Consider the following 25,691-nt stretch of genomic DNA (forward strand, 5'->3'; position numbering starts at 1 on the left):
ATGAACAGGTTGATGAAGTCTCAGCATGAACACAGCTGCTGTAGACAATGCAGCGGTGTGAGCATGTCCGAGGAGAAGCTTTGGTCAGCAGCATTGTTTAAGATCTGCTGTATTAATAAAGTTTTAAAAGAATTTGAAGCCGATAGAAAGATAGTCATCAGTAATACAGTGACATCATCACCACAGCAGAAACCAAAGGAGTTATTATTTCATTAAAGTAATTAAATCTGCTCATCCTTAAGGAAAACACCCGCTCCAACATCCCGCAAGTTTGCAACTTTATCACTCCACACTTTATTACCTCCCCGAGCCCGGTTCTGCCTGAGGTTTCTTCCTGTTAAAAGGGGGTTTCATTCAATTTATTTCAATTTAATTCAATTCAATTCAATAGCATATCAGTAGCATCCAGATCTGCTAAAAAGACAGAAAATTGCATGACGTCTCCTCTGTGAACTCTGGAGACTCTGCACTTTGACCTTTGACCTGGGAGAAACGTGCAGAGTCGGTTTCCCTTTCTGTCAGTCATCCTGCAGCAGCTCATGCAGGATGAATGGATGCAGGCGACGTGTCTCTGGATTTGTTTGTGGTGTAAACACAGCCCAAAAGCTGTTTCCAGCAGGTATATGAAGCAGGACTGACTCAAGCTTCTGTTCTGCTGCTGGTCAGCAAACCCGCCTGCGGTTTTACAAGCAGCAGCGGTCTGCTGCCAACACGAGCCTCAGCCGTGTGTTATGTCACTCCTGAACACACACACACACAGTCACACGGATATACATGCAGACAGAGGTGTAAATGCGTACATGTTTACATGTCTTCATTTTGAGTCACACAGCTGAATGTTTTTTGAAAACTTCCCACTCTGCACTACAAGGAGCCCATTCTTTGTCCTTACCTGTGTGTGTGTGTGTGTGTGTGTGCGTGCGTGTGCGTGCGTGTGCGTGTGTGTGTGTGTGTGTGTGTGTGTGATGATGGGTTGCTGTGGTTACCAAACGTATCTACTCTTCAAACCAGAGAGCCCGGCCAGCCTCAACATCTGATCAACATCTTACACAAGCACATGCTGTTTAAAATCTTTTACCAAGAGTCAGATAACAGATAAAGAAGTAAACAAAAAGTAAACAATACTAAGCAAATAATTAACTAGTAATAACGTATACGTTAGCTTAATAAACAACAATAAAAGCTTAGTAAAGGTTTACAGTGACGTTAGAGGTAAAATGAGTAATGCTGTTATACAGAAATAGAAGATCCATCCCCTCCAGTCTAAGTGGCATTTTTAAGCCCCTGCCCCAGCTCATGTGGGTGGGACAGTAATGGAAACAAAAATGCTGATAACTGAAAGATAATCTGCAATCCTCAAAACACAAATGTTTGGCTCTCGACCTGCACCAGCCAAAGTTTTAAAGGTGCTTTCTTTTTTAAAACAATGATCCAAATGTAATAACTCTGAGCCAATATATATTACGCCGTTTTATACGAACAGTGACATATCTGAGTTCATGTGATTGTAAGACACTTTTAAAACTCGAGTGAGTTTATACAGTGTCCTGGCACTGATGCATGTTTGAATCCAACATGTCTCAGGAGACAGTTTGTGTCGTGTTTGCATGTTGCGTGCTCTGTGCTCTACAGCACGCTGGAGCGGTCCTGTGGTGCTGAGCCTGCAGCTGCTCCAGTGGTTTGTTCCTTTGTAGCTTGGACCACTTTTAGTTGGTATTGATTAAGGCTGGCCGATATGTGAAATTTTTCCAACCCACATTAATGAGTCCAATAAATGACGATAGGCGATATATTCGTGCAGGTGACTTTTTGATGGGCGGAGCAATGTAATCATGCACAGACTGATTTGCGCGTTTAGAACACAGAAGTCCAAACATGGAGCAACTAGTTGCCCAAAAAAATACAAAGTCACCAATTTGGGATTTCTTTGGCTTCAAACCGAAAGATTCAAAGAGGCAAACCTGAGGATGTAACCAAAGGGGTGTGCCGCTTGTGCAGACGCATAGTGCCAGCAAAGGACTCAAACACGACTAACGTGCATGAGCGTTTACGTGTCCACCATCCGGCTGAGTATGCTAGGCTATCACCAGCTTCCTCAGCTCTATCGAAAGTGCTTTTGCTAATATAGCTACTTTTGGATTATTTGTTTATTTTGTTAGATTATAATATTATTTTATGCCATGTTATACCCCTAACTAAAGATTGTGAATTATTATGTAGTTTTAGTTTGCATTATTCTCCTGAATTAGAAGAAGCTGATAACTATTGCATTCGTTAAACTGATTTGCATTACATTAGACTGCTGATTTATTGTGGATGAATGATATTGTTTTATGATGTTATAAGAAATACTGTTTGCAGAAAGTCATCGCCTTATTTGTCTGATTAGAAGAGAACAGAATATACTGGAGTTTTCTGCCCCAACTCAGCAGGAGCAGATAAACGGGGAGCCAAGGTCGTAGCTTAGGCGCCGTGTGAGAGAAAAGCATGTGAATGTTTAGGCTTTTATGATAAGGTGGGAGAACCAGAGGCTATAAGAGTTTGAGCAATGCTCCACCATTTTGAGATCTGAGGCTGTCTGCATACGGTGTCCATCTCCCACGCGGGTGTTCATTAAAATCTTCGTTTGACCTAATCCGGCCGGACCAGTGTTGTTATTGTGGTTTTTCTCTTGTCTCCATCCCCAATATTTTGAACCTTAACAATTTATTTATTTGAAATGCACCAAATCACGCTAAAGCTGCTGGCAGACGGTGCCGTTAAAACGGCCCTATTTCTTTTTTTTGTTGTTTTTCCGTTGACTGCTTCTCTTAGCTTCAACCAACATTATTGGCAAAATTGCTCATGGGCAAATAAATAAATCGCTGTTGTAGAAACAAGGCTCTCTCAGTGATGGAGTAAGAGACAGTAAGAGACTAATGGACGTTCTTCCATCTTATTCATTCACTTCTGTTCTGCCCATTTTTTTCAACCCCCTTTTCTTCCAACCTTTCCTCCTTCGTATATCCCATAATTCCTGCCGTCTGTCCCCCTCCTCTGCCTCTTTCCTTCCTCCAGGAACATGATCAAGTCATTCTACACTTCAAGTCTGCTGCTGGATGTCTTGTCTGTTTTTGGGGAGCTGTCAGAGGAGGTAAGATAAAGACCCTGCTGGGAGTCCCAGGTTTGATCTCTGCAGAGTTATAATGATGACCAACCCCAATAGGAAGCTCATTTATCAGTTAACTGGCTGAAGGATGATGCCGACTTTATTTAATCATTTATAAATGATCCAATAATCCCCAAAGAGACCAAAACCAACAGAACATTCATCCTGCTGCCGAGGCCTGTCTGTGCAGCCAGATCCTGACAGCAGTCATGCATCTGCTTCTTTCGACTCAGACACGAGAAAGTGACACAGTCGTGACATCGATCAGGTCACTGCACTGTGGGAATGTCATTAAAGGAGACTTCAGGTCATTCTCCAATCCCTTCCTTCTGATATTTCATTGTTGTTGTTTTCATAACAGAGCTGCTGTGAGGCCAAGCGTTGACTCAGCTGTTGCGATGTATTCAGGGTGCTGCAGATAAACAGACTTTGTGTAAATTTGTGCTCTTATCCTCCCGCTAATCTGCAGTTATTAGCGAACCTTTACAGACTGGCCGCACAGCCCGACATTGTTAAAACACAGAACTTTATTTTATTTCGCAGCCAAAAATTTTCAAAGATCCCAAATGTGCCATGCTGAATTTTCAGGGAAGAGATGCACAAACACGTTAAATATTTCCATTTGATGAGAAGGTGCAGCCACAACACAACAAACCACAGAGTCTGTGTGAACATCAGAGTCTGAGCAAATTAAAGCTTCATCATTGGAAGCAAAGGTTTAAGTTTAGTGGTTATTAGCAGTGGCTGGGAGTTATTTGTGCCTTAAGGTGTGAAACACAGCGCAGCGTTTCCCACAGATTCAGATTACAGTACGTGTGGTGCAGGAGTCCCACGCTTTCTAAAAAAAGTGATTAAAAATTCTGCTCAAATGTGCCGCTGCTCTGAACATTTTATGTGCAGCGTTTGTGATGAAGACATAACGGAGCTGTAGATGTCTCTGCAGCCATCTGCCCGTTATCTCCACCGTCAGCCTGCAGCTCGTCCCTCTGAGGGGCGCTGAGCTCTGCATAGAGGTGTTATGATCGACTACTGCAGACCATCATGTTGGAGTTCAGCTGTGGGATGAGGTCCTCTTGAGATCAGACACCCAGACAGTGACTGAACTTTCAAAATAAGAGTGGGTAGGCTTATGGCTCAGTGAATTAACAACAGATAATGAGATTCTCCCAGATGGATTGAAAAATGGCCAAAGTATGTCCCCAAATATATTTCACTACCATTAATTATAAAAGTTCACCCTGTCGTTAGGAAACCCTGCAGAGACATTTTCTTTGTATAGCACCAAATCACAACAACAAGGTGCTTAAAGTTGACCGCGTACGAATCTTTACTGTGAAAGTGAGGTATGAACACAGTCCTGCTTAGCTCTCTTCCTGTAAACACCTGGTGTGTATGATTCCCAGATCACCCAGAAACCATTAAAGCATGATGGGGCACTTAGTTCATGTATGGTGAGCTGTCATGTTCCCACACTGAGACCCACTGGTGACTGAGTTTCAGGCAGCAGAAAGAGGTTTTCAGCAGTGTTGCCACCATCTTATGTAACACTGTTACCGTCAGGGACCTTTATACTTCGTGAATGCCTTCAATGTGTTCCCATGTGTGTCAGAATTCATCCCACTGACTTGTTTCTGAGAGAGAAACCGAATCTGTAGCTGCCGTGTAACAGTCTCTGAACCCGACAAGTGAGTCAGTGACTTTGAAAAACATGACTATCCAGTTCAGTATTTTCAGAAGTGCTTTTCAAAAATGACTCTAGCCTTTGTAACTGAGGCTGGCACACATTTAATGTCACACATTTCTTCAAAGCAAGCACTCAGATGTCAGGTGATGTCCTGCCTGTCAGCAGGTACCACCCGTCATTTATTGATGTTTTTGCTTCCAAGGAGCCCGTTTGTCCTGTAAAGTGGTCTTGAGCAGCAGCTCTCCAGGGTTTCTGAACAATAATCAGTTGTTTTATTTATTTATTTATTTTAATTTTATTTTCAAGAATAAAAAGCCAACTCAAGGGATGAACCAGTGCTGTTCACACAAAACAGACAACTCAGGAACCAGTTTGAAATGGAATCTTGTGGCTTTTTGTTATGAGCAGCCTGTGTTTCACAAAAACTCATAATTTGTTCTTATTTTTTTAGGTGAATCTATAAAAATTGCCTAGGATAACAAAGTTAACACCAACAAGGTGATTCCCACAGAGCTATTGACTGAAACCTTGCCATATCTCAGCATGGTGTGTTTTTTAGAACACTAGGTGACTGAAGAAGAAATTAATAACCAAAACAATTGCCTGTAGCAAATAAACAGTATCTGAAAGTTACTGAAAGGACGGCTGTCAGGAAGCAGTTCTTAATGTAGGGAAACGGGGAGAAAAGGCAGAGTTATGAAAACTACATGAACAGGTCTGATGGAGAGATGGATCCACATCATGGTCAGTATGTACGAGGAGGTCAGGAGGAGGTCCAACAGTGAGAGTCTGCAGCCATTTGTGACACAGGGTGGAGATTCTTTCCTGGATATCTGAAATGGAAAAACAGGCAGAAAACCTCTAAACAAGAGCTTCAAATACTCTTCACAAATCCTGGAGATCTTTTCCTGAAGATACTTAAAGAAATGACAGAAAGCTCAGAGAGCTCAGACTGAAGAATTAAGTTTGTCGTACCTAATGCAGATTTTGAAGCTGGTTAGAATTGTATTGTCTATTTGTTAATGTCGCCACAAACTTTAAGTTGAAAAGAGAGATGACACCATTAGAGGAGATCGTTCCCTTTTATCTCTGTTCATTAAGAACACCATTAATCCTCAATCTGGCCCCAGTCCAGCCCTCCAGTACATTTAATTGGATGTGCATCCATATTCAGATGTGAAGACACGGCTGTGTGATTTCATGTTAACTGCATCAAGCTGCCAGATCTTTAACTTTACCATTGTTTTCTCTTTCCTCCTGCAGCTGTTGAGTTTTTATGTTCAGGCCTGATATAACAAATACAATTTTGCTTTTACACGAGGAGTCGCTGTTACGCCTGATCAATTGGAATTATTACCCAGTTGTTTCCTCTTCAGTTAGTTCCTTGTTGCTGTGCCTGGCCGAGAGCGTGCACTGGACATAAAAATCTACACGAGCAGAAAGCTCATATGCGTACTTCTTCTACTCCGGTTGTCACCGCACTACATTGTTACTAACAAAGGCAGCATGGACCATCTGCCTCTGACTATAATTATGTCTCTCCACCATGAGGCCATGAGCCCACCTGGGGACATTGTCAGCCAATGCATTTTACATTAACAAATTACGGGAATTGAAAGCATTGTGACCCTAATCGTGGTACTTCACAGAAAAGAGTCAGCAGCCGGGGAAACTACATGTTCCTGAGTCACTCTTTGAAAATCGGATCATCACCTAGAATATAAAAGAATCTGGATTTTTTTTTATACAGTCATGAAAAAGTTTTCACAGTTGTGCACAAAACTTTATCACATGACTGCATGAAGATAATGATGTTTCCAACAAATATGTTGAAAGTAATTCAGAACTGAAGCATTCGTGGTTCATCATATCTTGAAACGTTTAAGGTTTTACCAACCAAATGTCCAAATGAAGATTTAAAGTCCAGTGGTTCCCTCTGTGAATTGCTACCTTATTGTGGTGGAGGAGTTTGTGTGTCCCTGGGATCCCAGGGGGTATGTTATCTGAGGCTTTTGCCCTATGGTAGGGTCATCCATGGCGAATTGTCTGGTCCCTCACCCAGGAACAAACTCTGCCCAGGATGGGGTTAACTGGGCCACGCCCTGGAGCCAGGCCCAGGGAGGATGCCCGAGGTCGAGCGCCTGAGGCCAGGCCCAAGTAGTCTATGGGGCCTGGCCAGGCACAGTCCGAAGAGGGAACATAGTTTTTTGTCTTTATGATATTGTTGAGTCTTTTTGCCTTCTACAAAAGTCCTGTTTAGGTGTTAAATGAATGCAAAGACAACAAATTGCCCCATGAGGGAGCATGTGCTTCCCTCTGCTATGAGTTATTGTTTAACCGAGAGTTTTACAATGTGTGACCTTTCTGTTGAAACTTTTATAGCGGTTACATTCCTGTCTTTCCCTTTGCGTGCTTTAATATCTCAAAAGTGTTTTTCCAGGGATTAAAATAACCGGAGCCTCATCCATCTGTGATGGTAATGCTAAGGCTAAACAAATACGCGTCAGCTCTCCGTGTTGTTTCTGAGCTGCTTCTGTGAATTTGGCACTTAACTGGAATAAGCAGGAAATTCTCACAGGTCTTATCAGCGTCACTCCTATTGTAATATTTCAAAGATCCTTCAGCCTTGATTCACTCTAATGTGCCCCCATTAACACTCTACTGCGTCTCCTCACACCTCCATTGTAGTACATCGTGATCATTCACTGCCTGACACCGAGGACCTGGGACACGCAGTTTATGAATTGTAATGTAAATTCTCTGTGGGCGACTCCAAGCAAAGGCAGATGCGCACTGATCATAAATTTTACATCACTCACACCTGAGTGCAAACCAGTGTATAATTGAGGTTTAGTGCCCAACTTAGTACCTGTTAACCCCACTGGTAGAACTTTGTTACTCTGACTCTATAGTCGTATAGGGGACTGAGCCACTGGATAAATACCTCTAACAGCCTTACAGTGTATGTATGTTTTCTTTTCTGGGTTGGATGGATGGAACTTTATTCAGTACCTGAACCTTGAACCTTGGGACTGAAGTATTTTTATTTTCTTTAACTTCAAATTCAAATAGCTTACACCTTTTTATACCCTTCAAAACTACTTACCTGCTTCTTTGTCTTCAGGCCTTCAGCAGTTATACCCTCCCATTTAAAATCCAGGTCCTAAAAGTTGGCTCAAATTAAACCAGTAATGCTTTTTTCGTTTCAGACTCAGTTTTGGTATCTTTTCTCTACTTATCATAGAATAAATTACACCTTCCTTTCTCTGGCCCTGCTTTAAAAGCTAACCTGATTCACATTAGGTCCATGTTCTAGAGTACTGATGGAAATCGGATAGCCAACAGAATGAGACCTGAATGTAACAAACCCATAGCAGACCCCAGTGCATGTTCATGCTTCCTGCCGGCGCCGCAACACTGCCGCCTGCTCCTGCTGTGTAGCCACCATCTCAGCCACCATTTGGGTCAGCTCCTTCCACATTTGGCCTAGTTGCAGGTCTGCTGTGTCCTCATCCTAGGTTTCGGCACCACTGTAACAAACCCACAGCAGACCCGGTGCATTTTCATGCTCTGCAACATCTCTTTATTAATGGTTGCTTGTTCACACACACTGTTGGCTGCAGCTTTCTCTATCTCACTGCCAACCACACACACACTGACAACAACCACCATCCTGCAGGACCCAGTACCGTATTTAAGTCGGCGGGGCATGATTGCGGATGCCGTGCAGGTGCGTCCGCCTTCCCTGCATGGCACCGCAAGCCACTCCCTGCTACACTGAATAAATATTCCAGCACTTGGTGAGAGGAAGGATCTGTCAGTCTTTTCAGCTCCATTCACCTCACTCATGGACAAGACCTACAGACACTCATCCCTGACCCGGAGTTGGTACTCCATCTTTTCTAGCTGAGGAATCGTGGCTTTGACTGTGTTAATCCCACCTTTAAACCACCCCAGTGCAAGGTAGAGGTCAGCACCCGACAAAAAGAACCATGTCATCAGCAAAAGCAAAGATAAAATCCTGACTCTAACACCCTCCACTCCTCAACTGTGCCTGTCCACGTGTCCAAGTCTGTCCAAGAGTTAGGAACAGAATATTTGATAAAGCAGAGCCCTCACAAGAATGAGTCTTACTTTTTGTTGGCGGTGTAAACCCAGTCCTGTACAGCTGTACTGGGACCAGAAACTAATAAAGCTAAGCAAAGCTCACACTTCATGCAGTTATACAGTTTGCCTCACTCTCAGAGCACGCTGGCATGTGACAGGTGCAGCAAACAATTTCTGTCTTCTTCTCTTTGTTTGGGGACCGAACATAACACGTTTGTCAAGTGCCACTTGGATTAGGACTTCCAATATAGCAGTACTAGCTCTGCTTTTTATATGTCGAGTGCCCAGGTCACAGTCTGGCTGTCTCAGGTAGATCCGGTGACGTCCACAGTGTTCCAGTGACTTCCAGTCTGGAAAGTTCCTCATCCAGATCATGACTGCAGCTGCAAAACGTCTTTAACAAAGAGAGCCCCTATCCTGCATTGCTGGTGTATGACAATGAATTTAGGACCCATGGTAAACATGAGCAGAATAAATGGTTCCACTTGTTAAAATTAGATTGGTGAAACTGGGTGCTTTTGAACGGAGCACCCTGGGACCCACAAACATTTTTATTTTTCAGAAGACCTCATTAAAGGAGAATTGGAAACTAATGATTATGACATCATTAGGAACTAATGATTGACAACCTCAATCAATGAGAGTTCAGTTTGAACTTCCAAGTCCTTTACAGTGACTAAATTCATACCTTTCAGCAGCCTCGACCTTTGACCATATCGCATGTGTTACACTAACCGGCAGTTAGTTTTTGGGGTAAAAGCTGTGGAAAAATATATCTCCCTGTGTCAGTTATAACTTCCTTGATGTGTGTTTATTCTCGCCTTCACCAGAACATCCAGCACAGGAAGTATGCCCGCTGGAAGGCCACCTACATCCACAACTGTCTAAAGAATGGGGAGACGCCTCAGCCCGGGCCCATCGGCATGGGTGAGGACGAGGAAGCAGGTGGGACACACTGATATGGAACACACACACACACACACCCCTCTTTCCCCGTTACCAAACAGTCCTCTCTTGTGTGAGTTCTCTTTAATGAATGCTGAGGCCAAATTCCTTTTTTGTGTGTGTGTGTGTGTGTGTGTGTGTGTGTGTGTGTGTGTGTGTGTGTGTGTGTGTGTGTGTATAAACCTTGGCTCTGCATTGTTTGCCTTATCAGGTCTGGGGCTGTAGCAGGAAAGTCATGCGGTGAAACTGGAGACGTTGTGAGATTAAAGGAGTGAGGAGAGTAGATTAGTCATGTGGTCTGTTCTTACATCCACAGTAAGTTTGTGCTTATGTGTGACGATGATTCAAATTAGCACAGTCTGGCTAAGAAAACTAAGAAAATGTGTGTGAAAATGCACCTGAGTGCGCGTGTGCCGCTAGGCTGTGCCGGATCTTTGTGTTCGTGTATACATGAGAATGAGCTGATATTTATTTTATTACTCTCGGTTTCCTCATATTGAACACAGATCCCTGACCTTTGTCACATTGTAACGTTCTGGCTGCTGATGCCAGGCTTGCACCATAAAACGTAACCTTTAATAGAAAGAAAGCATGGGGGAAAACGCCATGAGATCCTGGGGAGATTGACCGAATTAGTCCACCAACAAAATGACCACAGCAGCCTTTAAAGTTCACCCTGTTCTTAAAAGCAGAAATGTAGGGAAGGAAACAAACCCTTTTTCTAATGTTCGCCACTTTAGCTGCTGACATGGGATTTGCAATAGATTACGACCTCCGAATAATAGTTTTTGCTCAAGTGGCTTTTTAAGTGGTCCAATTTGCAGACCATCCTGCAACTTACAGCATTTGTCTTTTGGCAAGTGGTAATTCTCTGCCTCTCTGGGTTAAATCTAAACATCAGAATAGAAATGGTTTGAGCTGTTCCTTTTTTTCTTTCCCCTACTCATGTGAACGGACTTCCTCCATGTTTCAGGCAACATGCGCGCATTCGCTGGTACAAAAGTTCGTTTTTCCTTGTATTCCTGTACGTCGTACGTTAAATTAGACATGCTACGGCAGCATTGGTCACTCACAGATCCAGGATACATTTTATGGTAACAGTTTTTGGTGTTCTTGCCTCATGGTTTCTCTCACCTTCAGAAACTTGCTTGATTGTTGCAGACTTGCTCAGTTCTCTGTGAAAGACATTCTTAATTGTAATTAATTAATTAATTTTTATGTGATGTGAGGGGTATACTTTCTCTTTGAAAATGTGCTTGTGATCGATGAGTTCAGGTCCTTCAGAAGGAATCGGACAAGCGAAGTGCGATTGTGTGGCTCGGCGTCTTAACATCTCTTGGGAGCATTATGTGATTATGCTAATAATTCCTAAACTCTGGTGACTTTATCTACAAGTCGATTTTATACCACGCCATCTGGACTCATTTTCAGATTGCACTCAGACTGCGAGAAATTGCATCAAAAGGCCCAGGAGAAAACACGAGTGTGTTTTGACATGAGCACCTCCGGGCCTGCACACGTCTCCCGTCCCTGCAGGGGAAACTCGAAGCGTAGTTTTCATGTCAGTGGAGTGATGTTGACGAATTCCTCGCTACAAAAACGACCATCTGCTCAGCCACGCCCGCTCAGTCCACATACACGCGGGCGTGCTCGACCGTGACATCACCTCAAAGAGCACTTATCTGCACTCGCATGTAACACACACACAGCACATTTACTTTTTCTTGTATTTCCGACCATGTCTGCCACAGATTTTCACGCTTTCCTCCTCTCCCTGCGGCGTTGGGGTCTCTGTGTCAGTGATGACATCATGATAGCGATATCATCCACCCTGCACGTATGGATGGTGTATGTGTGTGTGTTCCAGTGTTACTGTATTTTTTTGTTTTGTTTTGGGGTTTTTTGTTCCATTAGGATTTTATCAAGATTCCAACACCATTACGGTGTGTGTGTGTGTGTGTGTGTGTGTGTGTGTGTGTGTGTGTGTGTGTGTGTGTGTGTGTGTGTGTGTGTCCGTTTTCTTTCTGTCCTTTCTCACAGACTCACAGACAGCCCAGATGTTTAGTTTAGTTCTGTGTGTGTGTGTGTGTGTGTGTGTGTGTGTTGGAAAGTGAGCACATCTGTCTCTCCATCAGAAAGCATTCCTTTCTGATAGGATCACTTTTGATTTATTACTATTGTTGATACTCCTGCAAATACAACATGATTTGTGGAGTTTGTTTCTCTGTTTCTCCTGCTGTGACGAACATGTCAGCCATTGCTGGCTCCAAAGAGTGAACTTCAGGGTGCTCGCTCTCTTCACCGTAATGGTTAAAACCTTTGTGACTGTCTGCAGCTTAAAGAATCTATTTTTTTTTCTGTGATTTGTTGGCAGTTGAATTAATCTTTGATGAGAGGTGGGCGGGGTCAGTGGCAGCTTTTGTGCACAAATAAAAAATACTTATGCACACGGTTAATAAAAAACTGATTTAGCTGCTACCTGTTTCTGTTGCTGTGGGGGATTCCCCCAAGAATAAACTATGTCTGTATCGCCACATGTTTCCTTTGCCTTCAGATCACACAGGGTGGTAAACTAAAACAAATGAAGTAGAAATCAAACGTTTGACTTTTAGGAACACTCGGACGTGGATTCTTTGGGTTCGGTGTGCCGAACCGAGTGAATGCCCGCTGTTAATGTCAGCTGTAGTGATTAACAAAGGCCCCATATATTGTCCAGGCGTCGTTTATTTACTGCACTGTTGTCGTGGTAACTTTGTGAGATATTATTTCCACATCTCAATAGTTCAGAAATTTTTCACCCAGGGCAAGGAACAGAGGGGAAACTTCCCATGTGATAAGGTTGTTAGAACAAAGGAACGTGTTTACATTTTTTTTTTTTTTATTACGGACTTGACCTTTAAAGATCAGAGCCTTCAATTACAAGCCTCGTCTGGAACAGCTGGTTAAATTTCATGCGATGTTTTTCACAAATCCCTCCATATATTGTGTCATTTCCCAGGATTTCTCAAAAGGTTATGATCTCACAGCTGTTATTTACCTTAAAAGAATCACTTCTTGGAGCGAACCTACAAAATAAATCGATAAATGCTCCTCTGTTTTACTCACTGAACAAAAGAATCCATACGATCGTCAAACTCATTTATTAAAGCAGACTCGCCCGCCAGCACAGTCATGGTCTGTTTCACAGCAGTGTTACACAAATCCTGATCACATCGTGCTTCTTAGCCCTTTACCGCTGTCTCTGAGGCGCTAGCAGGAGATGATCCTGGACCTTATTTTATCATTACATGGAGACTCCACCTGTGAGTCTGTGATGTTAGAATTGTGTGTCCCCGTGCTGCTGGACATGCATGACAGCAGGCACCGGACTCTCCACTGATCCACTGTAAGTAGCTTAATTGATCTCTAGAGAGTAGTTGGACACACACACAGCAGAACACCAGTATACAAGCGGTCATTACAGGCAGATCATTGTCTCCCAGCAGCCCTGCGCCGACTTTCTGCTGGCTGGAGGAGGATGTATTTAGCAAGAGGAAAGGAAGGGATGGAGGGAATGAAAGGGTGGAGGTTTTGGGGGGTGGGTGTGGGGCACAGGGAGAAAACGTCCCGTGCCGAGTTGTTAAAAATATAAAGCATGTTTTCTGTGACCTGAAAATATGCTTTATATGGTGAAAGTTATTGAAACATGACTTTCATAAACATTAAAGTCAAATCGAGCAACACAGAAGGTCGGTGTGTGTAAGGCGGGTCCTTAGTGACAGTTGGATAAACAGATTTTAAATTAAGGCCCTGTGAAGCCCACAAATCCATTCTGACAGACCGGCTGGTGTATAATACTAAGGCTACGTTCACACTGCAGGTCTTAATGCTCAATTCCGATTTTTTGATCAAATCCGATTTTTTTTGTCTGCTCGTTCACACTACAGATAAAATGCGACGACAGCAAACGCGCTCTAGTGTGAACCCACAAAGCGGCCCGCATGCGCAAAAGAAGACGTCACACACAACGCGCTCTGTTTAGACCCAGAGCAAACAGTATTGTTTGACTGATGGCCCTTAATATAGAGACTTCGGACTTTATGTTTCCTAATTTTTGCTTTAAGTTATTTTGTTATTTACATAATAATGTAAATAACCTCATAATTATCCTTATTGCTGTTTTAGAGAGGAGCGGTGCTTCAAAGGATAGTTGCAGATTTCTGTCAGAATCTGCAGATTATACAGTACAAATAAAATGTTCACGTTTCTCCAACGTTGTCTTCCCAACAGTTTCACTGACATCTACACTGGATGGCCAGGAAGCATTCACGATGTCTTATCGGGCGCTTCTCCAGAGCTGATAATTGGCGTCTGTCTTGTGTCAGTGACGTAAAAGACGGATTTAATGCGACATGACCATTCAAACAGCAGTCGCTTTCTAAAACATCGGATATGTATCGGATTCAGTACCACATACGAAAGTGACCCAGATCGGATTTGAAAATATCGGATTTGCGCCGTTCACACTGTCATACCATGATCGGATATGGGTCGCATAGGGTCAAAAAAATCGGATTTGATGCGCTTTCGCCTGCAGTGTGAACGTAGCCTTAGTGACACAGTTATTAAAGAGCTTTATAGGTTAGAGGCCATTATCCCTCCTATGAAGGATTCAAGTCAACAGTGGTTCTTTGATGCGTTGCGAGGGTTGGTGAAGTAAATTTAGAGACGGTTAAATCAAAGTGGAGCTGTTGTGCTTTCCCTAAGTTTCCATCTCCAAACACTGTTTCAGGCTCTCAGACCCTAATATGGTCTTCTCAGACAACGTCAGCTACAACCTCCTGCTGTGATCAACAGGCAGCAAATCAGAAGAACCTTGGATGAAAGGGGGAGGGGCCAAAACAGCTTCTGGGTTAACTAATGCTCATCAGAAAATAAATGAGGATTATTTCAATCTGTGAATCGTGTCTAAATAATGTGATCCTCACCTCTTTAACCTTCACAGAAAAGACATTGTCTGTTCTTTGGATCTTTTCTGGAAGTCTAATGCTTGAGAACTTCTTGTGTGTTATTTTTATGTATGTATTATATGGCAAAAGTGAGAGAATGAATAAAACAAGGGAACAACAGGCAAACCCGGGACCTTGGTCCATGCTCCAATCAGCTAAAAGCAAACAACAGTCAGAATAAATGAGAACTGATATCCCACTGATAAAGTCACAAAAGCCATGAAAGGAGCTGGGATGGATGTGGGTTGCTAAGCAGCTTGCAGATGAACAACAGCTGTGGGCAGGCAGAAGCAGCTGAATGGCTCACTGTCGATAAGATTTTCATAGAAAGCGGGTGATAATGAAACTGGTGCTGTTTTGATGATTTTTAAAGGCATGAAAACTATGAAGTGTAATTTCTCTCAACAACTGGTCAGGAGTTTTAAGCAGGACTACAGCAGCTCGTGGCCTTGGCTGGTGTCCACGGTGGAAATGAGTTTGGGGATGTACAGGTCCTTAGAAAGGGGAAAACATATTTCATCCAGTGCAACAGAAAAAGGCAATAAATAAATAAAATGAATGAAAAGAATATCATAAGGGACAAAAGCAGAGAAGGGCTCAAAGTAGTGCCTAAGAGCAGCGACCGGCCTCCCGACGCCAGCTGGAGGGCTGAGGGTCTGTCTGAAGCTATGCCGAGCTCAGAAACTGCTTTTTAACAAGTGCCCTTTGGCAAGACACTAAGCCAATCTTTATACCACAGAGCTGCACAGCGTCCGGCAGCAGGACAGCCGCTGTGGCATTCACTCACCCACTGCTGTAAACAAGGAAGCAGAGCAGGAAGAACACTGGCCACAATCTCCATTTACTCCCACAGCTCACTCACCAGTTTTGTACCAGCCTGATTAGATCGATAAAAGGGGATGGTGATAATATTGATGATGATGATGATGTGACTTGGTTCAGAGTGTGATTTGGGCAGCAGTAAGAGTTAATAGCGCTCATAGTTTGGCTGCTGTGAGCTCCCTGTCTGCTCTTCGGTTTCAGTTACAGAACACTTTGAATGAGCTACAGGTGTCATGGCTGCCAGGTGTTTATCATTCAGTGGTTTAGGGAGAGCAGAGAAAGGAAGACGGGAGTAAACAGGGGAACTTTGAGTGAAACTTCTGTTGATATAGACAAAAACTCATAACCACATAATGAGCTGCTGCCCAGTGTTAACACGCCTGATACTGTGTTTGTAAATGGAGTCGATACTTTCTCTATGATTGCACATAAATCTGTAATGTCTCCATTCTGACCTTCAGAAAATCTCCTGCTGGCAAAAAAGCTGATGCTGTACTTCACACTATGTTTCATTCATGGCACACAGCTCCACTGAAACCTTACAGTAGTGTGGGGAAAAGTGCCTTTCAGGATCCACTGCCATTCACAGCGAGATGATTATCACTAATTAAGCAGTTATAAAAAGGAGAAAAAGCAGTTCCACCTTAATTAATATGATCTGATGTGACTTTGCAAACTGACACTCTGAGAGCACAGAAAACTTTGAGTCTCGGATTTCATGTTTGACCTTTTCATTGATGTCCAGGGTGAAAATAATAATGTGTACTTTTCAGTTGACCCACAAAATCATATTCTTTGAAACTCACAAAGTGACATGAAAGAATATCAAACAGGAATATTACTTAACTGATGCAATGTAAAATCTATTTGAAGAAAGAGTTATTTGTTATCCCAGTACTGCAGCGAGGGGTGAACAGTAATTAATCTGATAGATGCTATTAGTGCTGTTTAAGCAGTTTTACAAACATCAAACGGCAAAATAAACAAATAACAAACTAAAAAAAGAACTAAGAGTCAGTCTGACAGACTTTTCGAGCTGAAACCCAAAATCATTCCCTGAATAATCATAGCGTGTGTGTGTGTGCGTGTGTGTGTTCTTTAGGTGAGGTGTGGGGCAAACTGTGGTCGAGTTGATGCAGCTGTGGATTCAATTTAATGATTTCCTTAAGGAGGCTCCTGCTTTTGTGTATTCGTGCATGATTTTAAAGGCGTACCAAAACTGCTGCATTTACAGACTCATCAGTCTATAAGAAAATAAAGGAGGGGGGGAAGTGCTGTAATTGCCTTGAAAGGAAACTTTCCTCCAGAGGTCACACTCCCGCTGTCTATGCTGTTGCATAAGGCTCCTATAGATTTCAGTCCTATAATGTCTCCTCTGTAAGTCCAGCATAGCCCTGGTAGCATGCTATTGCTGCTTGAGCGCTGACTGGACCTTTAATGCTGGGGAAATAAAATTTAAAGTACATGAACATTAACAGAGTGTTGAGCTGTTTGGAGCACAGGCATAGGTGCACACACAGTTGTACACGTACAGGTGTACCAACAAAAAACAAATAAGAGATAAAAAACTTACAGACTGTAATATAGTTTATTCATATAGTTTTCAGTCTGATGCACAGATCGTAACAAATATTTGAGCATTGAGAAAGTGTGTGTGTGCGTGCATGCCACAATGAAGGGGTGTGGACGTTCACGGTTTAACAACTTAATGAAAGATGGAGCGGTCCAGCTAAAGTGTCAGATCTCTGCTTCATGCCCGTCTGCCTTTTTGTCTCTGATGCAGTAATGACACAGGCTGGGCTCTAACGTGGTGTCGAATCCAGCCTGTGTCTGCACATCCAGCCCAGTAGCTTAATCTCTGCAAACATCTCTGGCTGTCAAGAAGTGTTTTCTTTGTGTTAGGTGTGGTTGCTGAGTCTGCGGGCTTGCAGTCAGGACGTGAAATCACTGCAGTCTCATGTGTTTCACAAGGCTCTGTCCTTGCTTCAGGATTATTATTACTCTCTGTCGCTGCATGTTCAACTCTGACACCTTTGTTCATGACGTTACCTCCCAGAGTTCCACTCTGAACGTGAGTGTACAGGTGTGACAAACCTCAGTGTACCTGTTGCCACTGAGTGAGGGCTCGAAGGTCGAAGGCCACAATGAAAACAGCATTTACCGAAAAAATAAATAAATGGTGAAGTCACTTAAACTGTCAGTAACTCAATAAAGGAAATGTTCTGCTAACACAGAAACCATCAGCAGATGATCGGGTACAAATGTAACCTCTTCTTCACTAAGCACGCGTCACAGGTCAGGGGCCGGGCGCAGACATCAGAGTCTGTTTTACAAAAGTTACCAAACATGGTAAAAAAAAAAAGCTCAACTCGCTGTTTTTGTGTGACTGATAAGCATTAAGAGGGTTATCATCATTCATAAAAGCCAAGCCTGTTGTTTTGGTGAAGAGGATCTCGGTCCCAGCTATGTCAGTCTTACTAAATTTTAGGATGTTTTTGTAGTAATAAATATTCCATGTTCATGTAGAGCTTCAGTGTATGAAGAAGCAGTAATGTTGTTAACAGTCTGCTGTGTGAGAACAGTGTGTTTAAATATAAATGTGGGTGCTGGGACATTCAGACACATAGTGCCTTGTGTTTGTATCATTTTCCATTTTCTGCAGAACTTCCATTATTGTACTTCTGCTCTTTCATCATCAGATTTGATGGTGTATGATGGTGCATGATGATGTATGTGTTACCTTCAGTTTTCACATATATCTGTTGTGTTAACTCCTTCAGTGCTATGTTACTTAGATCCAGTGATGTGTAATAATTTGTGTCTGTTGTTGTTGTTGTTTTTAACTCTCTTGAAAAATGAAGGGGATTTTTACTTTTGAGCTTTAGGGTGATGCGTAAACACTGTAAACCAGTGGTTCCCAAACTTTTTTTGCTGGGCCCCCCTTTGTTTTACATGATGGCGTGTGCCTTTTTTCACGTCAGGCTGTGCGCCACGTTATTGTTTACATGAGATGAATTGCAGAATAGCAGATAGAGACGAAATACTGTTACTGTTAATCTGACTGTCTTCAGGTTTTACACGCAGTTACTGTCCCTCCATTTACAAAGGCAGAGGCCTCACGGTGTGATTATTTTACATGTAGTTTTCCCCCTGTATAATAATATTCAACATTGCTATCAACAAATTTTTTTTTTTAAAAATGCCTTTCTGTGCAAAATGGGTTTAAAAACATAAACAGCTGTGGGATCCTGTTTGTCCGTGATTTGAACCGAGGGAACAAATCGTGGCAGGATCAGCCTGATATTATTTGTATCCCACTGTAACTTTACTGTATAAAGAGCTAACATCTCCAAAATGTCAGGAGTAGTTAGTCATTACAACAAGTGTTTGTGAACTAAAAATCAAGAATGTGGGATACTGTTTGTCCGTGATTTGAAGAGCCCAGCGCTGCTCCTGACGTAGGGAAGACCAATTCTACAGCGGAGACCTACCTTGGCACTTGTGTAGGTGAAACCAAAGGAAAGATATGCTTCACCATATTTTCTAGTCTTTGGCTTAGAATGAAGTTGGTTTGGAAACATATTCAGCCATGCTTCATCTCCTGCTTTGTGTTTCTGTGGGCGCCCCGTGCTAGCAGTGTCCAAGCATTTTGTTTTTTTTTCTTTTCATACCGCGCCCCCCCTAGGGGGTGGGCCCCACACTTTGGGAAGGTCTGCTGTAAACTGTGTTTCCATATTGAATAAATGATGCTTAACGGGTCGATAACAGAAAATAAACTGGTGTAATGTAATCAGAGGAGTCAGTGGCTGGTGTAACGTCCCCAGTCCTGTGATGTGTTTAAAAGTGCAACAGAATACCAACAAACAAGGGCGATCAGTCACCTGCAGTCCTGCAGTCGCTCCATCAAATGCTCACACATGCCCCGCTGCACACTCCATCTGAAACCAATTTCTGATGTAATATCTGTGGGATTTACACACCTCCTTTCTGTTCACTTTAATGAGATTCTCATGAATTCTAATCATTTTCCCCAAACTCATTTTTGGATTCCACCTGATGTGCTTTTGATGAAGAACCCTTTTTCACTGTGTGATTGAAACCAAGTGAGGCCAAAAGCTTTAAGCTTCTCTGTTCACCTCCTGCATCCTGATGTGTGGTAAAAAATGTCCTTTTTCACTTTTAGACACAGAAACTTGAACCGAGTCTGAGGGTAAGCAGCATGATGAGCACCAAAGGCACTGGTTGTAAATGATCCAGGCTGATGTGAGCTACAAAGACTTTTCTTATTTCACCATCCGTCACTTACACTTCTATCCCTGTGTTTCCATTTTACCCTGTGTGGACAGATATGTAGTTATTAGAGATTAGGGCGCAGTGACGGGATGGAAAGTGGTGAAATCAGGTGGGTGGATCTGATCCCGGCCACACTGCTCTCACGTTTCTTCGGCTGAGAAACCGCGTGCCAGTGAAAACAGAAATTCCTTCATGATCCACTGAAACTCTGAGATATGGAAGTGATACACAAGTGTGAAAGCAAAATGAGTTTCCATAAACAATGTTCCAGTAGTTTTTATTGGAGCTGCTGTCCATTGAAGAAATCTTCCTGTTTCACAGTTAATGACCCCCCCCCTCTCTCTCTTTCTCTCTCTCCCTCTGGTAGACGAGTTTGGTGCTGAAGGCTTCTCCGGCCTGGGCCTCTCCCACGGGGGTTCTTTTAGAGGCGGTCCTCCTTCACAGGCCTCCGAAGACCAGGACCACAGTTCGGTTCCAGGCCCCGCCCCTGGCATAGGTTTTGCTTCCGGTCCAGGATCAGCCCCATCGGGTCCTCCGACCACAAACTACAACAACATCCACATCCCACCAGGAGCCCACGCTCCGGCCAACACGCCGGCCGAGCTGCCGCCGCCTACAGGTACGACAGAGGTTGGCTGTGTGTACAAACAGCGTGGCCACATGTCAACACGCTGGTCACTCGGTTTAGTCTATAGCAAGCTGAGTGTACGTGCTGAGCTCTCCATGTTTGACACATGTGTCCTTGTCGAGCAAAACATTTCACTTCCCATTGTCCATCAGCCTCAGCTCCACGCAGACAGTTCTGCTGTCTTTCGAAAATCTCACAGTGGTTTTATGTCATTGTCACACGGCAGCATTTAGCTCAGAGGACCAATCAGATCTGTCCGTGTTTGGAAATCTGTGTGCAAACACATGAAAACAGCTTTCAGCTCTGTTTCGAGACTAGGTCACCACCGTAGTGAGCCAAACTCCGAGCGTCGATCGCACCTCGTATCAGCCTGCCGCCGTGCCTGCCACACCTCTCTGAGGTCACTACGTTACGATGCAAACAGTTTAAAACGCCAGTATTAAATCCTGCTTCCTCTGAGCACACTGGGCCCGCCGTGCCTCTGAACATCGAGGTTTAACATGAAATAATAGCAGCAATTTAAAATTCTGTAGCTTTAAAACAGAGTAAATAATATTGTGCTGTACAATATTTCTAAGAAAGAGTCATTTACAGCAGCTGACTTTCAGAGTCTGAGAGACTGTAATTTGTCGAATATGGGACTTGTGTTGTGCAGCACATGGAGCACTTTATTTAAAGAGACTGTCGCTGCAGCAGACACACACACACACACACACACACACACACACACACACACACACACACACACACACACAGTGCTGTTTAGATGTTAGTGGTCTAGCTTCATCACATGCTCAGTGAGGGTCCAGGTCTGTCCAATCACTGAAACGTGGATGATTAATTATAGACAAAAAACGTTGTGTTATATAAATGAATTACGATAATGATGCCATGATCACCTGACTGCTGTTTCCAGCGTGCTGTTGTTCTGCCATCATTAAAGGTCTAAACTAGAAGAGCTGCCTCTCTTGTCACCCGCCCTGTAATCCTGCTAATTTCCCCTGATAACACCGAGTATGTGACGGCCTCGCAATTTACCGGCGACGCTTTCAGTGACACTCCTCCCCGAGAGACGCATGTACACATGTTTGCTGGCGCAGATGTTTGCAGATGTTCTCTGGAGGATATAAAGAAGATAAAACTTCTCCAAAGTGAGATGTAATTGTTCCCTTATGGAAACAGCGTAAAGGCAAAATGTTGTATAAGAGCACTTGTCTAGGCACTGTTGCCACCTCATAGATCTGCGTGGAGGATTGGGTGTTTAGTTTTTTGCTTCCTGCGCAGAGTGATGGGGCACAATAGAAAAATAAACATTCACGCAGAAACCTGGAGTAATTCAAGGTGATTATAGATTACACAAGCTTCTGCAGAAAGAGCTGCACACACTGTCCAAACACACTTTCCCCAAACACAAACACACACACACAATCGGTCCACCGTCACCGCTGCACAAAGAGGAGCGGCAGAGGTGGACCTGCTCCTGCTGACAGACAAGGAGAGACTGAACCCTGCTGATAACAAAGCTTTTGCTCAGACCCATGTGATAGGCTGTAGCCCGGGTGTGTGGGAAAGAGTTTGGGGCTCTCCTCACATGCTTGGCTGAGTGCAAAGTTTAGTTCTGTCTCACTGATGATGAACGCTCAGGGGGACTTTTCAGAGGACAGCTCTGAAATCTGACAGGTTTACAGAGCAGCTTCGTTCCAAGGTAACCACCTGATCGCAGTGACGCAGCGTGTTGTTGGTGACGTTTCGTTCATTTCCACTAGGAGAGCATCCAAAGTGAAGCATCTGTTGGCAGCTTGGTCGTTTTCAGACGCTTGATTGTGTTGTTTCTTGTCTGGATTTCTGCTAGCTGTCACTAAATATTCATATCTGTGCAGTCAGAGCTGAGATTGAGGCTTCAGAGATGTACAGACTGAAAAATAGGACGGCATCCAATAATCTAATGGGGGTATGTTGGGGCTGAAATACTGTGGCCTGCTGGGTAAAGGTCAGGAAGATGATGGATGTTGACCTGTCCATCTCTGGCACTCTAACGCAGGTGTTAGATATATCCATACATTCGCTTCCCGCTTATCCTTTTCAGGGTCGCGGGGGGCGCTGGAGCCTATCCCAGCTGTCATAGGGCGAAAGGCGGGGTACACCCTGGACAGGTCGCCAGTCTGTCGCAGGGCTAACACATAGGGACAGACAACCATTCACACTCACATTCACTCGCACATTCACACCTAGTGGCAATTTGGATTATCCAATTAACCTATCCCCCCACCGTGCTGCTGATTATTGATAACTGGCATAGTTATTAGAAATATAGTTTTGGCCATTCGTTACTGAGTATTTCCTTGAATATTTACCACAATCATAATTTGAAGTGTTTTTGTTGACCAGCAGAAGCTGTTAAACCTGTGCCTATGCCCCGATCAGTGCCCACTGTTGACCCCACACTGCTCAGCGCCCAGCAGCAGGGTAAGAAAACACACACTTACAGATGACTGCAGACACGATACACAACTGCTTTTCCTTCCAACTCCCTATAAACACAAAGCTCAGACTGCAGGCGGTTCACCTGAGTCAGAGGCTCTCTGGTGTCTGCAGGTAATCCTGCTTTCACATTGAACTGGTTTAAAAACTGCTTCGTAAAAGACGTCTCACTGGTTTAAGGCCAACAACCATTCCTGCTGCTCTCTACGCTCATCTGGATACCGAATGTTCCTATTGTGAAAATGCAAAAATGTGAAGTTGGAATAAATTCCTGAGACTGTTTCCAAACTTTGACTGCCTCTAAATCCAGTTTGAGACCCCGGTGGCCTCCGTTTAGCGCTCTCTACCAGACATATTGTATTAATATAAGGATGAAAAAAAGTTTCTGCATATGGTCTCTGTCTGTCGCTCCACCGCACTCCACTGGAATCATATTTCTGTGCACAGCTGACAAATTAAATAAAAAAAATCAAAGGTAAAGTGTGTTAGTGTGAGCTGAACTCTTCTGGATGAGCACCGTTCACCTGTAACTTTCCTTCATTTGCTGTTTCGATGATGTTGGAGAGTAAGGCCTGACACATCATTCAAAAATGTCCCAAAGAATTTATTCAGAATAGTAAAAGCTTTGTTTTCCTCCTCTGTTCTGTGCACACATACAAAGTATAATTTATACTATTATAGTTATTTAATTTAATACATAGAAATTTTGAACTTCATGTGTTTCATTTTCCTTTGTCCTCGCCGCTGCAAACAGACAGGACGTTTTTGCTGCTGAGTCTTAAACTGAATCTGTTGGATTTTTCTTTGCCTATTAAACTTTTTATAAACACATGTGTAAAACTTGTTGATGGAAAGACGCCTCGAGTATAAACCAAGGAAGATGCGAACATGGCGAGCCAGAGAGTGAGTGGGAAGCTAACGGTATGTGGTTAATGAGTAGCACAAGAGGACTCGCATTAAGGAGCTTAATGGACTTTAATGATAGGAACTGACTTCAGACGCCGTCGACATGAATATGTTACACAGAGCGAATTATAAAGAGCAACATCTAACAAGATTCCCAGAGATTCACTCACAGCCTTGGAGTGTAATGAGTCGGAGCGTTTCATTAACCCCGCCGAGTACTTTGGTGATGAATCAGGACTTTGATGGCAGAGCCATTCATATTTATTTCTCAATTAAAAAGAGGACAGCAGCTAATCTGCCACACTGAGCCTGATGAAATGATGGAAGGATCGTTTTCCAGTTTCCATTACCAGGCTGAGAAACGGCGCTTTCCTCTTTCTCCTCCTGAGCACCAGGAGACATAAGATAACCAGTGAAAGTGGCACTCGAGGAGATGGTGGCCTCTGTCTGATTGGACCTCGCGCCGTTCGTCCGTCTGTCTGCCATCTAACACATCATTACGACCTCAGCACCGCCGCTTCGCCGCTGTCTAGACTGTCATTAGCTGCTGGCGGTCAGCCGCAGAATGAGAGGGAGAGGGGGAGCGTGGTTGGAGGGCAGGATGAGCATCATTCCCGTAATTCACACTTTGCTGCTGTTTTTAAACGCGTGGTTTCAAATTGTTTTAGAGAAGCTGCTCAGCGGCTGGCAGAGCACAAGCAGGTTGAGCTGAGCAGCTTCAGTGTTTCCATTCACCTGCTATTATGGCACAAACAGAAGAACCACAAAGTTTAAAAAAAACTGCTTCACAAAGGCTCTCAGTAAAGAAAAACCTGTGACAACAACTGAGAACAGACGAAAAATAGGCTTTACATACGACAATGGCTCACGTGGGACGTGTTTAATGTTTGTATCTAATGTATTTATGCATTCAGAAGGGACACAGCGGCCTTCTGCTTTACTCTGTTCATGATAGTTACAGTGCAAACACAGCGTGATTATAGAAAAGTGTTTAATATATGCTTGTGTAATGTGTAACACATCACTGTGTTTATGAGCTGCAGATTAACCAGCTTTATTGTGACATCAATACATAAAGAAATTTAATTGAGACCATGAAGACCACTGACTCAACATAAACGATGGGCATAGCTACCAGCAAGGATAAATGAAGCAGGTGCACAGGCTTAAACCTGCCCACCTTTATACAGTCAGTGATTACGTGTCATTCATGCAGCAAGCAAAAAGTAAAATGTTTGCAGAGGAATTGTACGCTGCTGCAGTGTGCACAGTGCAGCCATAGAGCATATTATACCATATAACCTTAAAGACTGAGCAGGTTGCTTAGTCAGCCGGTCATGCATAAACTAGCATCACGCAGTTCCTCAGATAAAAATATTCAGTCGGCCGGCTCAGCAGCAACTTTATGACAAATCACTGAATCATTCAAACTTCAGTTTTCTGTCAAGGTGAGTTCAGATGTTCTGAATAAACCGTGTGACTCGGGCAGTTAAACCTTTGTCCAATCGCTGTTATAATTAAAATGAAAAAGCCTTTTTGATGCAGCGCATTAAGCCTCAGTCCAGGCAGATAATGAAGAAAAATGGAGCTCGTAGCGCTCCGTTAAAACTCGTCAAAGACTCTGAAATGAAGATGCGGTGAAGAAGCAGGTGTTTCTTTCCGGCAGCCCTGAGCGTCTCCCCTGCCGCC

At 43.4% G+C, this 25,691-nt stretch overlaps 1 protein-coding gene across 3 annotated transcripts in view; it reads left to right on the top strand.

The window, feature by feature from the left end:
* Window positions 1-25,691, top strand: part of vta1 (vesicle (multivesicular body) trafficking 1) — a 58,733-nt gene that overhangs the window by 25,076 nt on the left and 7,966 nt on the right. The window contains exons 4-7 of one of the 3 annotated variants that reach the window (XM_026142868.1): window positions 3,058-3,133; window positions 9,770-9,884; window positions 20,355-20,606; window positions 23,004-23,081. In XM_026142868.1, coding sequence (XP_025998653.1) covers window positions 3,058-3,133; window positions 9,770-9,884; window positions 20,355-20,606; window positions 23,004-23,081 — 521 coding nt within the window. The remainder of the gene's footprint in view (window positions 1-3,057; window positions 3,134-9,769; window positions 9,885-20,354; window positions 20,607-23,003; window positions 23,082-25,691) is intronic. The other 2 variants (XM_026142869.1, XM_026142870.1) reach the window with 2 other exon arrangements.

Source organism: Astatotilapia calliptera, chromosome 15 (assembly GCF_900246225.1).
Source record: "Astatotilapia calliptera chromosome 15, fAstCal1.2, whole genome shotgun sequence".
NCBI classification, from domain to species: Eukaryota; Metazoa; Chordata; class Actinopteri; order Cichliformes; family Cichlidae; genus Astatotilapia; species Astatotilapia calliptera.